Raw genomic sequence first — 13792 nt, 5'->3', positions numbered from 1 at the left:
TTTCTAAAAAAGAATCAAGACTCCACTCAAAGTAATAAGTCACTGATTTTCTCCTGGGCATCCTTCTATTCTGAGCAACCTGGTCTAGGGGGTGTCCCTGTCCATGGCAGAGGGGCTGGAACTAGATGGTCTTTAAGACACCTTTCAATTCAAACCATTCTGTGAGAAAAAAAGGTTATACTCCAGATTTTCTTGATTTCACTTTAAGTTAGGTCATCATCAGCTGCATGGGCAATAGTCCTTATATCTATACAAATAGCTGTCAACTTACTCATTTGAACTCCAGTGGGACAGGTTCAGCTTTCCTTCCTTCTGTTGTAGAGAGGGCACTGCAGAGCATCAGATGGTGCTCTTGCTCCTGGGTTATGCCAGCTGCTGTCCCAACATCTGGACAGCTTCAAACACTAACCTTCCCAGGGCTGTCAAAGTTCTGGAACCTTAACCAATGTGGAAAGAGTTTGGATGTTACCCCTGTACACATCAAAGCTGCTCGGGGAATTCTTCTCTATGTAAGTGCTTCCCAAAGAGTCTTTCCCAAACCACACACCTACACTGAAAGCATATTTGCTCTCCAGAACTGCATCAAGCCCACCCATTGCAGGAGTGTGGGTAGTCTTAAAAATAGCACAAATCCTTTATTAACCATTGAACTAAAACTGTTGCCAGGACACATTATTTTTCATACTCCAAATGACTGCTGGAGTTAAGTAAGGAGGCCTATGAAGAGACATACAGCTGCTGAAGCAGGAACAGCACCTGCACATCCTGGGCTTTTATCCATCCAACAGGTGTTATGCCCATGAATGGAGCAATTTCATCACCTGATGATCCAGATGCTGATTAGGGTTTGCAATATGAGTAAATGTGCGGAACAATAACATGTTTTTGCAAACATGTCTCTTGTCAGCGGAAAATTCAGCCTGTGACTCTGCTCTTCGCAACAACTTTACAAAGTCAGTGGGAACAGCAGCAAGAAACAAAGTCAGGCTTTTTCAGCAGCAGCCCCCTTTTAACATGATGCAGGCTGCTGTGTGACGGCTTATACTAAAACCAAAAAGCAAAGAAAACATTTCCCTTGAATTTCAAGTTAACAAAAAGCCTTCACATCTATTAGAAGTTGTAAAAAAATAATCTGGGTAAAAATGAATTCAAAAAATATTGTATGAGAAGGCAAAAAGAATGAACCTTTACCTTTTTCACTCAAAGGACTTAATCTCCCAGCGCTTAATTTTATTGCACAAAACAGTACCTAGCAGTCTTGAAATTCTGTTTACACAATGTAAACTGTTCCCACACTGAAGGTATTTGTAATGCTCTGTGTTGGTGTATAGTACTCTAAGGAGGTATTGAAAGAAAAAATCTTATTTCAGAAGCTACAAAAACAAACAAAACAAACAAACAAGCATGCAAATCCCCCAGACTGATTTGGTGTCTAGTTAAATTTTTTTGGCATAATTTTGTTTTTCAGAGGGACCAACACATAGAAATCAAATGTAAAAAGAAAAGTCTTGAGCTAAGGAAACTGTAAAGAATATCCAGCCAAGTTTTCCAGCAAGAAGCAGCACTGACCTGCTCCCGGGCAGCACTGGCTCCATCGGTCGTGCCTCGCACCACAGGCTCTTGGGCTGCTCTGCATACAGCAGTGAGGACTGGCAGTGCAGAGTCAGAGGGGACAGATGGCCAGGAGCAGACCACAGCGCACTGGGGCTGGAGGTTTGCCTCGCACTCATGCTCTCTGGATCCCCAAAATTGCTGGCAATGTTGTAATTCACCATAGCAGGGCTGCAGAATGCCATTGCAGAATATTCGTGCCTGTTTTCCATGTAAGATGAGGGAATGTAGACTGGACTGTGTTCTGCTGCCAGCGTGGACTGATTGCAGCTGTAAGGAACTGGAGAGATGACACCAGCAGGTGAATTTTTAATTTCTGTTTTATTGCATCCAATATCCTGAAGTGGCAGCAACTGAGAAAAGTCCTTGTGAGAAGATGTGCACAGGGACATTTTGATGCAAGATTGAGGAGTGCTGTTTAAATATTCATCCTAAGTTGATAAAGAAAAAAAGTAAAAAAATTAAAAAGTAAGAAAGCCTGCATTAAGTCTTTTATAGAGAAGAAAAATGGAACCAGTAAACCAGCAGTCATAAAAACATCTCGTTAAAACAGATTACATACCAAATGCACTTAAATAGTCAATGTACAAATTTACTACCTTTAAGAAAAAGAAAGCTTTCTAGAATATCCTTAAAAATGACGGCTAAAATACACATTGAGTTCAGACTGTCTTACAAAACAATAATAATTTTAAGAAGAAAACTATTTGAGGCCTGCCTAAAATGAAGATGAAGGTGACAAGTTGAATCTTAACAGTAGTTACAACCAGGGTATATCTGCTCTCTATCAGAGCTAAAATTACCCCAAGATCCACAGCTATGGAGGAGAAAACAATTCTCTTTATAACAACTCACCATCTCCTGCTGTTAAGCACTACAGTCCTCAGCCTTGTACTTCAGGGTGCTTTCCTTTTCCATCACAAACATGTAACAGCAGGCATTTTGAAAACAGACAAACATACACATGCATATCCCCTATACCTTCCAAATCCAGAACTCCACTGCACATCCCTTTACACAGAGGAGGAAGACAGGTAGTGGATGTCAGCAAGCAGTGCAACTTCATCACTGAGAGGTCCCTGGGTACGGCACCTCTGAACAGAGCCATTGGAAAAGCAGAAGTCATGAAACACAGATATTTCCAAAGCTGACAATAAAACTCGAGTGATTTCATAAGGTCCAGAAGTTTTATAATTCCCTGCAACTCTCCATCCCCATCCCAACTACCCCCTGTCCTTTCTCCCATCTGACTCAGTTATCAAAACAAAGATCTTAAATTGCCCACAGTAAATACTCTTTGCCAGATTTAGGCATAGGCAAATTATTTAAGAGAGAAAAGAATTTTGAAAAGAAAAAAATAAAAGCCCACCAAAATTATCCTCCTGAGACAGACCTCTGTCCTAGAAGCATTATTTTACTGTAGCATTTAAAAATATTTTTTCTTTATTCTTCACTAAGACTTTAATCTGTAATTCATTCCAGCTTTAAAGACAGACCTAGTTTGCAATTCAAAACAATTCTGTATACAAAATAGGAAGTTTCAGCCCTCTGAACTGATTTTGAAAAGTACTTTTACATATGGTAATAAGATCCTAACATGAGAAACCAGAGGATAACTAATCACTCACACACAGCTTTGCTATTCCACAAGTGGCCAAGGTAGAGATGCTAAATGTTCTTACCTTCTTTTTTGCCTCACATGACCATAAAACAAGATGAGGAAGATTCAAGCATAGGTTTGTTGTAGAACCAGCAACCTCCCTGTCCCCAAAGTTCTCAGCCCATGGCATTTCTAATATGCCACCTCAGGGCATTGATATGCTTTCCTCTTCTAGGGTGAGGACTGAGAGTAGAAGCACTAACAGAAAAGGTAAGAAATAGTCTTTTTGACTAAAATGGATAGCTGAGAGTCCTTCCTTCCTCCTCACTCTGCACTCTGTCAATGAAACTGAAGTTATGTGTAGAAATAACCAGAAACTCATTTAAATCAGCTCAGGCACTTTAGACCCAGCTGCTGTTTTTTCCTTTGTGGGAAACAGGAAAATGAGATATCTCAGCAGCTGTTTGTGTCCAGCAGTTCTTGGACTGGAACTCCAGAGCAGCCAAAGCAGGAGATTCTGACCTCACTCCTCACACAACCTACACACTTCATCTGCCCTCACCAGATGCTTCACAGCCTCCTCCAGGAAAAACCAGGCATTGTACAAACTGCAAAAAAAACCCACTGATAAACCCAAAGGTGCTTTCGCTCCCAGATTATGAGGTGGGTAATTTTTTAGAAGCAAAAAATGGAACAAAAAATATTTGGAGTATTTTCATGGGTTACTATGAGTGGGCCTAATGAGCACACTGGATTCAACACACATTTAAAGATTCAGTGTAAGCAAAGCTGTATTCCCCTTGCAGTCTCAGAGGCTGCAGATATTTAGGATGAGCATGGGCACTTTGCCACAGGATCTGGAAGGTCAGCAAAAGCTGTGTTTATTTTGTCCCTCTGCCTCCTTTGGAAGGGCACACAGCACAGGGGAACCCCAAACCCTTCGGAGAGAAGGACCTGAGCAGCACCACAGCAACATCTCTGTCACAGCCAGCTAGAGATATTCTGCTGTGACAGCTTTTGCACCAGGCAACTGGTTGTGTAGCTTCCCTCAGCATTTAGAAAATACATGCCTGCATGCTGTAGAAGCAGAGAGAACAGAGCTGCTACTACAAAATTTTTATTAACAGGAATCAGCTGAGATTTGAGTAATGTTTTTCAGCAGAGGGAATCCACTAATGTGTGTGTGCAGGGTAACTGCCTGCTTAGCATAAGGAGATATTGTCTCCAAAGGGCAGCACACAGTATTTAGAAACATATACAGAAGTTACCAGAAGCAAGAGTGAAGCTTGTTTTAGGGGTAGAAGTTCACACAAGAATAAGAAGTCAGTACAGCCTTCCTGAAAAACACACTGCTCATAACTTATTTACAAGAGAAGGCGACTCTGGGGTCCAGCAGGTTAAAGAAAACTGTGCTCATGGTCTTCAGCAGGCTGTAATGTAGTGAAAAAATAACAGTATTGACCTGAGATTATTAACTTAGGGAGCAGAAATAGTCAAGCTACAGTAGACCATGGATGTACGCGAGATAACATTGATCACATTTCTTTACACCCAGAGAATTTAAACTGGGAAGCCCAGAGCCTCACAAATAAAGTGAAACTGCTGAAATGATGCATTATTGCTCAGAGGGTCCTAAAAATCGTCTGCTGGACTGTGAAGTTGTGTGTCTTAAAGCAGAACTGAAGACTGAGGGAAATAGATGTCAAGATCTGAAACTTGAGAAAAAAAATCCACAAACACCTCAGAAGGAAGCACAACCACATTTAATACAAGGAATACAATAAGTAGTGCAATAGGCTAATAAATTTGTTCCATCCTGGTATAATGTCCTCATATCTTAAACAGTACTCATTAAACAGAAATGAACTACTTCCCAAAGTGAACTCCTGTTCCAACACTCTCTCTTCCTCTGAAAAAATATTTTAAAAGCAAGATTCAATGATAAAATACATTATTTAGATGCGGTCTATCAGCCCTACACTAGATCTGTACCAGGCACAGAAACAAAACAGTTGTCTATTATATTTATACTCCAGCCTCCTGGCAGCCTGCAAATGTTTCAATCCACTGAAGAAAGTTTAGCTTAGTGACATATTCAACAACTGAAATGCCATTATTAAGTAAACAATAGCCATTCTGGACAGTTCCTCAAATACTACTTACCATTCATAAATCTAAGACAATACAGGCAGGATTCACTCTGACATAAAGCAGCTTCATTAGCTCCAGTACGCAGAGGATGACACGACTATCCATGAGAATGTAGGGAAAAAAACCAAATGTTATTAATATTCCCCCCCCAAAAAAAAAAAATTAGATTTCTTCTCTTTGAATAACTCTGCAACAACTCAATCTATCTTGAGACTCACTACGCAAGACAAGCCAGATGAGGCATAAGAACTGGTTTAGATGTCAAACAGACACATGGGTAAATAATTAAGCTATCTGACGTATTTCAACGAACTTGAAAGCCACTTATTTCACATTACCCATACCAAGTACCTCTTTAAAAGCCTTGTGGGAAAAAATTCTTTTGCTTTCTTGGGTTTTTTTTTCAGTTTTATGTTTGTTTGGTTTTTTTTTTCATTTTGGAAACAGGAAAAATAGGTAGAGAGGGCAGGGTGCCTGCTTGGGAACATAATACAATGGCTTTTCCTAGAAAAGTACAACACTTCAAAAAGCAAGGGAGTGACAGATGTTCTCAGGCACCCTTCCATCAACATACACTACAACATGCTTAGCATTTTATATATATTTTGAGTAAAGATTTATTGCAATAGAGAATCAAGATGACCTTTTTCTCTGCTAGGCTTAAACTAAAGTGCAATCATTCCGCCTTTGGGTTTAATAGAGGTGATTCAGCAAGCGTGCATTCCAACACCCCACAGGCAAAGATCCTCAGTCATCTTGTAGAGCATTCTATTAATATTCTGTTGTGTTACATTTTACACAACTCACTGCAACAATAAACTGAATCATCCTCTGGAAAAGTGATTATTAAAGGAAAGTCATTCCTGATGGGTAAGATGATACTTGTGCTGTGGGTTTTGTGACAAACTTATTACTCATTAAACACAGCAGTGCCAGATATTGCCAACAGAAGGCAGACAAGTTAACAAGTTTATTATTACCTGAGAAGGAGTGGATGAAACAAGTAGGGGAGAGATAGGGAAGCAAAATGCAAACACAGCTATCTGTCCAAACTTCAGATATTGTACTCCTTCCTCCAAAATTAATAACCTGTCCTCAATGACATCAAGACCTACTCTAAATAAAATACTGTGGCTCAAAATCACACAGGAAAGAATATTTTTAAACAAGCAAAATGAGCACTCTTTAGATTATGTTAGCCTTTGAGTTACTCAGGACACTGACAACTCCTAGATTATTCCAAACATTCATAAATACATTTCAGGGCTCAATGGATATGACATGGGGGCACCAAAGGAACTGGATTTGTTCCTCTAGAAGAATACACAGCTTCAGTCTTTTACCCCCTGAAGTGGAGTTACAAAGACAAGAAATCCAGATTCATTTTACAGAAAGCACACAAGTCAGGAGATGACAGTCACATGCCAGTGCAAGGGAAATTTCAGTAGAACATGGGAAAAATTCTCCACAGTGAGAATTAAGCACAGGAATGGGATATCCAGAAAGGCTGAAATCCCTGTTTTTGGAGAGATTAAGAAAATATTCTCTTTGAGCAGGATGCTGGATTACTTACTCTCCCCACCTTCCCAATACTGGAAAACATTTTCAGATCTCAGTTCAAACTAGAGTTAAGGTTGACTTTACTAGTTTTTAGCGTTTAAATTTGTAGACCATTAAAATGTTACCAGATCTGAGAGCAGATTTAAGCTTTCTATTATTTGCATCTCTTAAGTATGTTTCATAGACTTAGGGTTTCAGGCACCAGAAATGAAAAGTCGTTATCCTGCTCAAGAATACAAATGCAAACTGAGACACTTCAGCTCCTTTACTCTCCATGCAATTATTTCAAAGTACAGTGTAGACTTTTTCATCAAAAATAATATTTGTATTTCAGCAGGAAAATTTTGGTGTGTTCCATTAGAAAAGAAGCATCTCTTAAAACTATTACACAAGTTATAATTACAAGGATCTATCTGAGGATTTTTTAATCATGTTTCCATCTGCAGCAATATTGTGGCAGAAGCCAATACAAAGAATAGCAACTTGTCCAGTAAGAACTTCATTATTTAGAAAAAAAGTATCTTCTCTGATGCAAGAAAGTGCAGGGAAGAGCAGCACAGGGATTTAGATTTTCATTGATTTGGGATGTGCATCGGTATCCAGCATCTCTGAAGCACATTTGGGTCTCTCAGCACATACCAGTTAATTAAGCTAATTCTAAAGAAGTTATTACTGTTTTGATTACCACACCACAGCCCTGTCCCAACAACATAGAACACACCACTTCCTTAGATCCAGGAGTAATTAATTCCTTCAATCAACATTTCTCTCTTAATGGCAATGTCCTAAAACAAACATACATGTGCCTTCCTCCACCCCATTCCTTTCTAGTAATTTGCAAAAAGTGTGTTCATAGATTTCTAACTGAATCTATGAATGGTTTGGGTTGTAAGGGACCTTGAAGATCACTTAGTTCCAACCTCCCCACCCAGCCACAGGCAGGGACACATTCCGTGAGATCAGGCTGCTCAGAGCTCAATCCAACCTGGCTTTGAACACTCCCAGGGATGAGACATCCACAACTTCTCTGGGCACCCTGTGCCAGTGGGTCACCACCCTCACAGCAAAGAATTTCTTCCTAATATCCAGTCTAAACCTGCTCTCTTTCAGTTTGAAGCCATTCTGCCTTGTACCAGCACTACACATCCTGGTAAGAAGTCGTTCTCCAGCTCCCTTGGAGCCCCCTTAGGCACTGGAAGTACCAGAGCTTTCTCTTCTCCAGGCTGAACAACCCCAGCTCTCACAGCTTGTGTTCATACAAGATGTGCTCCAGCACTCTGATGAATTTCATGGCCTCCTCTGGACTCACTGAATCTTAGGTTCTTCATCCTTCTGCTGTTGAGGGTCCCAGAGATGGATGCAGCACTCCAGGTGGGCTTTCACAAGGGCAGAGCAGAGACTGCACACAGAGCTTGATGTCATCAGCAAACTTGCTGAGGGGGCCCTAGATCCCACTTCCCCTGTCATTATCTAAGATGTTATACAATTCTAGTCTGTTGAGAAGCAGAGTGCCATACTCAATCCTCTGCCCTCAACGAGGGAAAAAGCATATGGATAAAATGCCTTATTTTGCTCAGAACTTTTACACAGCTTGGAGGGTTTCTGAAAAACTGTCTCTGTTATTGGCAGGGTATAGACATGAGCTGGCACTGGGGCTGAGTTTTTTTGACTCAAGTCAAGTTCCTTCTCTTTACTCTTACAACAAATCAACAGCTCTTGTATTATAAATAAATTGGTGACTGAAAATTCCACCTCATTTATTCCCTTTTCCCACAGCAGTTTCCCAGTCAGGTCTGAGAGGATATACAGCAGCATGAAGAGAGCAGAGCCGGCAGCAATGTACTCATGCCAGGCAGAAATTTGAGAGGAAGGAGATGGTGGCTAAAAAAGTCAATATGTGAAGAAAAACAAGTAAATCAGGCAATAGGGATAGAGCAGGAATTGAAAATTCCTACATTCTTAGGGGAGATACTATCTTGTTTTCTGAAGAAAGTAAAGATGAGACTTTCCCTGGTAGCAGCTGTCCTTCACTAGGCATAAAGACCTGTGACAAGATTAAAAGTCCTTTTGCCAATGGACAAAAGAGAAAAGTCATTACTGCCCCTTAAAACCTGCCCCCTGGCAATCCATGGGTAACAAGTCCAAGTTGGGCAGACAAGTGGGACACATCCCCAAATGATGTGAACTCATTTATTTCTGCAGTTCATGCTCTGCCATCCTGGCAGATCTGACCTGCCATAGCTCCAAAAGACAGGGTGGGAGTTTCTGTTTTGCATATATGTCAGGAAATGCAGGAGTCATTGCTCCTGGCTAAACAGACATTGGTTTTCCCTTGAGCATGCCATGCCTCAGGCTCCTCAAATAACCTCTTGTTTTTGCAAGGCTGAGAAGCAATGGTGATAACCAGAGCTGTCTTTGATGAAAGAAAACCTTCCTTGCAGAAACGTTGTCAGGGAATAACTTTTTCAGATCTCAGAGACCTAAAGAGTGAAGAAAAAGCAGTAGACTTTTTCCTGTCAGACCAATTTGCAATATGTCTTATTCTACTTTCTCCTCCCCCAAATAAAATGTTGTTATTTACAGTGTTTTTTTTCCAGATGGCCTCTTTACTATGCAAATGATTCGTGCTATAGGAATAATTTAGGTAGCCAAAGAGTAAATAAAAAGTTTAAAACTTTTGTCTTTTTAGTCATAAAACTTGAATAAGCAATCTTTCCTACAATGGTAATAGAAATTAAATCTATGCATGACTATGTATGAAATGCAGAACTCCTTTGGCTGCTTATCTGGTTTTAGCTATAGTAAATTGATTTTCTTACTGGAATTTCTGTAAAAAACTATCCTAATTGTATTAATTTTGTTGTGCATTTTCATATTAACATCAAATTCAAGACTAAATATCTTCATCTCTGCAATTTTATGGAACTTCTTTAAATGAAGTTTTTTTGATGTAGTTTTTGATGACATAAAAGATTTACAAGCACCTAATAAATGAGTCATTATGCCTTTACTTTTTCTCCACCATCACTAATTCACTGAAAGAGCACAGAAGCCCAGGCACTGCTTATTCCTGCCTTTCAAGCTGTGAAACACTCTTATAATGCTGCATGAAATCCCAGGTCTGATATGTTTAACATCATCCACAGGCTAATAAAGTTTGTGGATAGGTTTTAGTCCCTTAAGCAAAGAAAGCTGTTCTAGATTTGTCTCATCATTAACTTAGACATGAAAACCTGCCTTTTATTGTAAAATCCTGTCTCAGCTGAGTCAGTCAGAATTTTGTTGATGTCTCTCACAGATGGACATTTGTCTAACACACTAATTAAGACAAAACTGTAGTGTCCTCCTAGTCTTATTAAAATGAAATCTGAGAAATTATTCTGGGATTTCTGCTTGCTGAGTTTCTTATGTCCTGTCTCTCAAGGAATGGACCAGCAAACTCTTTTATGTGACTGTTTCTTGCTGCTAGCAAAAGCATGCTGCAGAGAGATGAAGAAAAGCACAGTAAAATAGTGGATTTTACATCAGCCCCATGGATCACCATCCCTTGTCACTGTAAGACCTTTCCTACTTTTACCTTAAGCCAATATTCAAGAATCAGAACTAAAACTAGGAGTCTTTAAAGGGATCATATACTAACTGGATTTATAGTTGTTTTAATTAATATATTTTAATCCATTCTTGATCAGAACATCATTATAGACAGTCACATTGGCTGACTACTTGAAGACAATTCTGCAGTTGTAACATTTTAAGAACACCTCTAAAACTGTGAGGATTTTCTTCCTGTGATATATAAAGCTTTTCAGGTTATCAGCCAAAAAAATTCTCAAGGATATAAAATAGTTTCCACTTTCTCCAGCAATACTTGAAGCTCCATTTACTGGTTCTCATTTACAGCACTGAAGAGATAAACTGCAAAGAAATATCAGACTTGCTTCCATTCCATTCCTTCAGGTCCAAAATTTTTATTGTTATTTCTCCTTTGAAAGCCTGAGGAAGCTGAGCTGTTCACTCACACACGGAGTTGCCAGCCTGACAAGGAAGACACTACAGCTGTCTTCCACTAACACTGTGTGACAGTCACTGTCTGCAAAATACAAGTTATATCTTATTTTAAAAGGTACAGGAAAGTTCAGAAAGGAAAGCAAAAAGGAGGACAGCCACAGAGGAGTGCTTGAACTTGGTTCACAGACAGAAAGAAGAATTTTAATAAAGTTCTCAAATACCAAATAAAAGTTCTAAAGCTTTAAATCAGAAATGCAACATGTATTTGCTGCTTCAGTAAAAACACCAGTCTTAGAATTCTCCCCCTCTTGTGCGGACAACAGATGAGCAAGGAATCTCAAGGATATGGATGAGGAAACACATTGCTGGTAACACTGAGCACATCAAGCAAATGGTAAATGACTTTATGCTCAAAAGCACTTTCTCATGCCACCCATAATCATATCAAAACTTTCTCTACACACAAATGATAATTGTGCATCATTCTCTGTTTGACAAGGCTGAACCCTTTCCCAGAAAGAAACAGCACATTTACCAACCATTCCAAGGTATAAACTGCACAATTTGCTGTTTATCCCATCCTCTCTCCAGGCTGAAATTTATTTTCTCTAATAAAACCTTGGTTATAAAGCATCCAAGATTAAAGACCAGATCATTCTTGCCATTGCTAGCCAAAAGTTTTTTACGAGCATTCAGGCAAAGATTCTGATGGGTTTGATGAAGATTTACACATGTGCTGTCCAATCTTTAGTTGTTATTAAATAAACCTTTTAGCGGTGCCAAAAGCAAACCTAAAAACCCAGCTCTTATTAAAAGAGTGTAAACCTGTATCACCAACTTCAATTAGAAAACTTCACAGCTGTAAAAACAAAACCTGAGACATTTATCAGTAAGAGATTTGGAATTTCAAAAGTCAAGTGAAGAGTCCTCCAGTAACCCCAGTTTAGTTTGGATCAGGTTACACCAATTACTATGATGCTTGGAAGAGGCATTTACCTTTTATTATTGTATTTATCTGTGGAATTTTCCAAAAACCTTAAAACTCCAATTTCCTAATGTATGTTCCAAAATTCTCCTTCTCTCAGTGCAGCAATCCTATTCTAATAAGATTCTTAAGCCAAAGACCTAAAATACAGCAAACTTCCATAATTTTCTCTGTATCCACAATTATTTAAAAACCCCAAGCCTATTGGAAGATCACTTAATCTGCATAAACTGACAGACTTTAAGAATAAATTTACACTGGAACCAAAATTAATACTCTCTATAATTTAACTATCTTGTTTCTCTCACAGAGGCTACTGTTCATAAATCCAGAGACTATCAATTGCAGACCTTTGGCAACATTTACAATAATAAATATTCCATTCAATATAGCACGTACCTGATTGACACTGAATAGGGTTTCTGCTCTTTATAAATGCTCTGACAGCATTACATGTCAGCCAGATTTTCTCATAGCAGTTCTGGATTTGTTTTCCTTCTTCCCTTTATCTCTGATTCTAAAGCAGCTGTGCCCACCACCATTTAGTCATCAGATCTCAAATATGAAATCTTTCCAAAGCAATGTGGTGCCTGCTCATCAGTGCAAGGTTACAGGGATACTATCAGTGTTTCCTTTCCCTCTGAAGGCAAGACCTAAACAGAAGTTCCTCCTCCTCCTTTCTGACATAACAAGCCTCTGAATTTGTCGTTCACTGCAGTTAAGGCTCTTACATGATGGAATCATTTTATAAGCCAAGCATTCTCATTTGTAGCACAGAAATCTGAAGGTTAATTAGCCAGCAATTTCTGGCACCAAACACTGAGGTTTTTAAAAGGCTAAATCAAACTTTTTATATCTTTGTCAGAGGAAAACATGAAACATAATTACCATTTGCTCTGAAGCAAAAATGTACTCATCTTAGACATTCTGGGCAGCACAATAAATAAATTCCTTTGGCGTTGTTTTTTAAATAACAGATGAACAAACACAGACAAGGCAGGGGGTATTTTTCTTTAATGTAACTATGTTCATTTTCAAGAAAAGCAAATTAACTGGAACCTATTTGGCATAATATCTTTCTTTTACTGCATGTTTTGGTTTAATCACAGCCTGAAACTAAGCACCACACGACCACTCACACACTTCCCCTCAGTGAGATGGGTGAGAGAATTGAAAGAGTAAAGTGAGAAAACTTGTGGGTTGAGATAAAAACAGTTTTAAAAAAAATAAGTAAGGCAAAAGTGTCCCACACAAGCAAAGTAAGACAAGGAATTCATTCATCACTTTCCTTGGGCAGGCAGGAAAGGAGGGCTACATCACATCTAACAGTGACTGGAGAAGACACATGCCATCATTCCAAATGTCCCCCTGTTTCCTTCTTCTTCCCCCAGTTTTATATGCTAAGCATGACACCCTGTGGTCTGGAATATAACTTTGGTGAGCTGAGGTCAGCTGTCCTGGCTGTGTTCCTTCCCAGCTTCCTGTGTAGCCCCAGTTTCCTCAGTGGTGGGGTGTTGAGAAGTCTGGACTCTGTGCAAGCACTGTCCAGTGAGAATAAAATCATCCCTCTGTTATCAATACTGTTTCCAGCATAAATCCAAAACACAGCCCCATATTAGCTACTATGAAGGAAACTAACTCCACCCCAGCCCAAACCAGCACAATCTCCACTTCTTATCCTGTGCCATTTACAGCATGCTCAGGTCCTACACACCATCCTCACCCACCAGCCTCATTTGCACTGTTTGATATATTTAATAGATAACATTCCCTTAGTTTATGGACCACTCCTGTGAAATGTCTGCAAAATGTCCCGTAAAAGATCACAGGCATCCATAAAATGCCCAATAGGTTAATTCAGCCCATGATTTTGTGCT

The 13792-nt window shown here is 39.4% G+C and overlaps 1 protein-coding gene across 5 annotated transcripts in view; it reads right to left on the bottom strand.

Moving 5' to 3' along the window:
* The window catches only part of ESR2 (estrogen receptor 2), a 34010-nt gene extending 28442 nt beyond the window's left edge, over positions 1-5568 (bottom strand). Inside the window, exons 1-4 of one of the 5 annotated variants that reach the window (XM_058826536.1) lie at positions 5375-5568; positions 3294-3819; positions 2593-2705; positions 1570-2042 (exon numbers count right to left, since the gene is read on the bottom strand). In XM_058826536.1, coding sequence (XP_058682519.1) covers positions 1570-2003 — 434 coding nt within the window. In that variant the 5' untranslated portion in view covers positions 2004-2042; positions 2593-2705; positions 3294-3819; positions 5375-5568. The other 4 variants (XM_058826524.1, XM_058826513.1, XM_058826557.1 and 1 more) reach the window with 4 other exon arrangements.
* Between the last annotated feature and the right edge of the window lie 8224 nt (positions 5569-13792).

The sequence above is a fragment of the Poecile atricapillus genome, chromosome 1 (assembly GCF_030490865.1).
Source record: "Poecile atricapillus isolate bPoeAtr1 chromosome 1, bPoeAtr1.hap1, whole genome shotgun sequence".
Taxonomy (NCBI): domain Eukaryota; kingdom Metazoa; phylum Chordata; class Aves; order Passeriformes; family Paridae; genus Poecile; species Poecile atricapillus.
The sequence above is the reverse complement of the archived record's forward strand: the minus strand, read 5'-3'. Positions and strand labels throughout refer to the sequence as shown.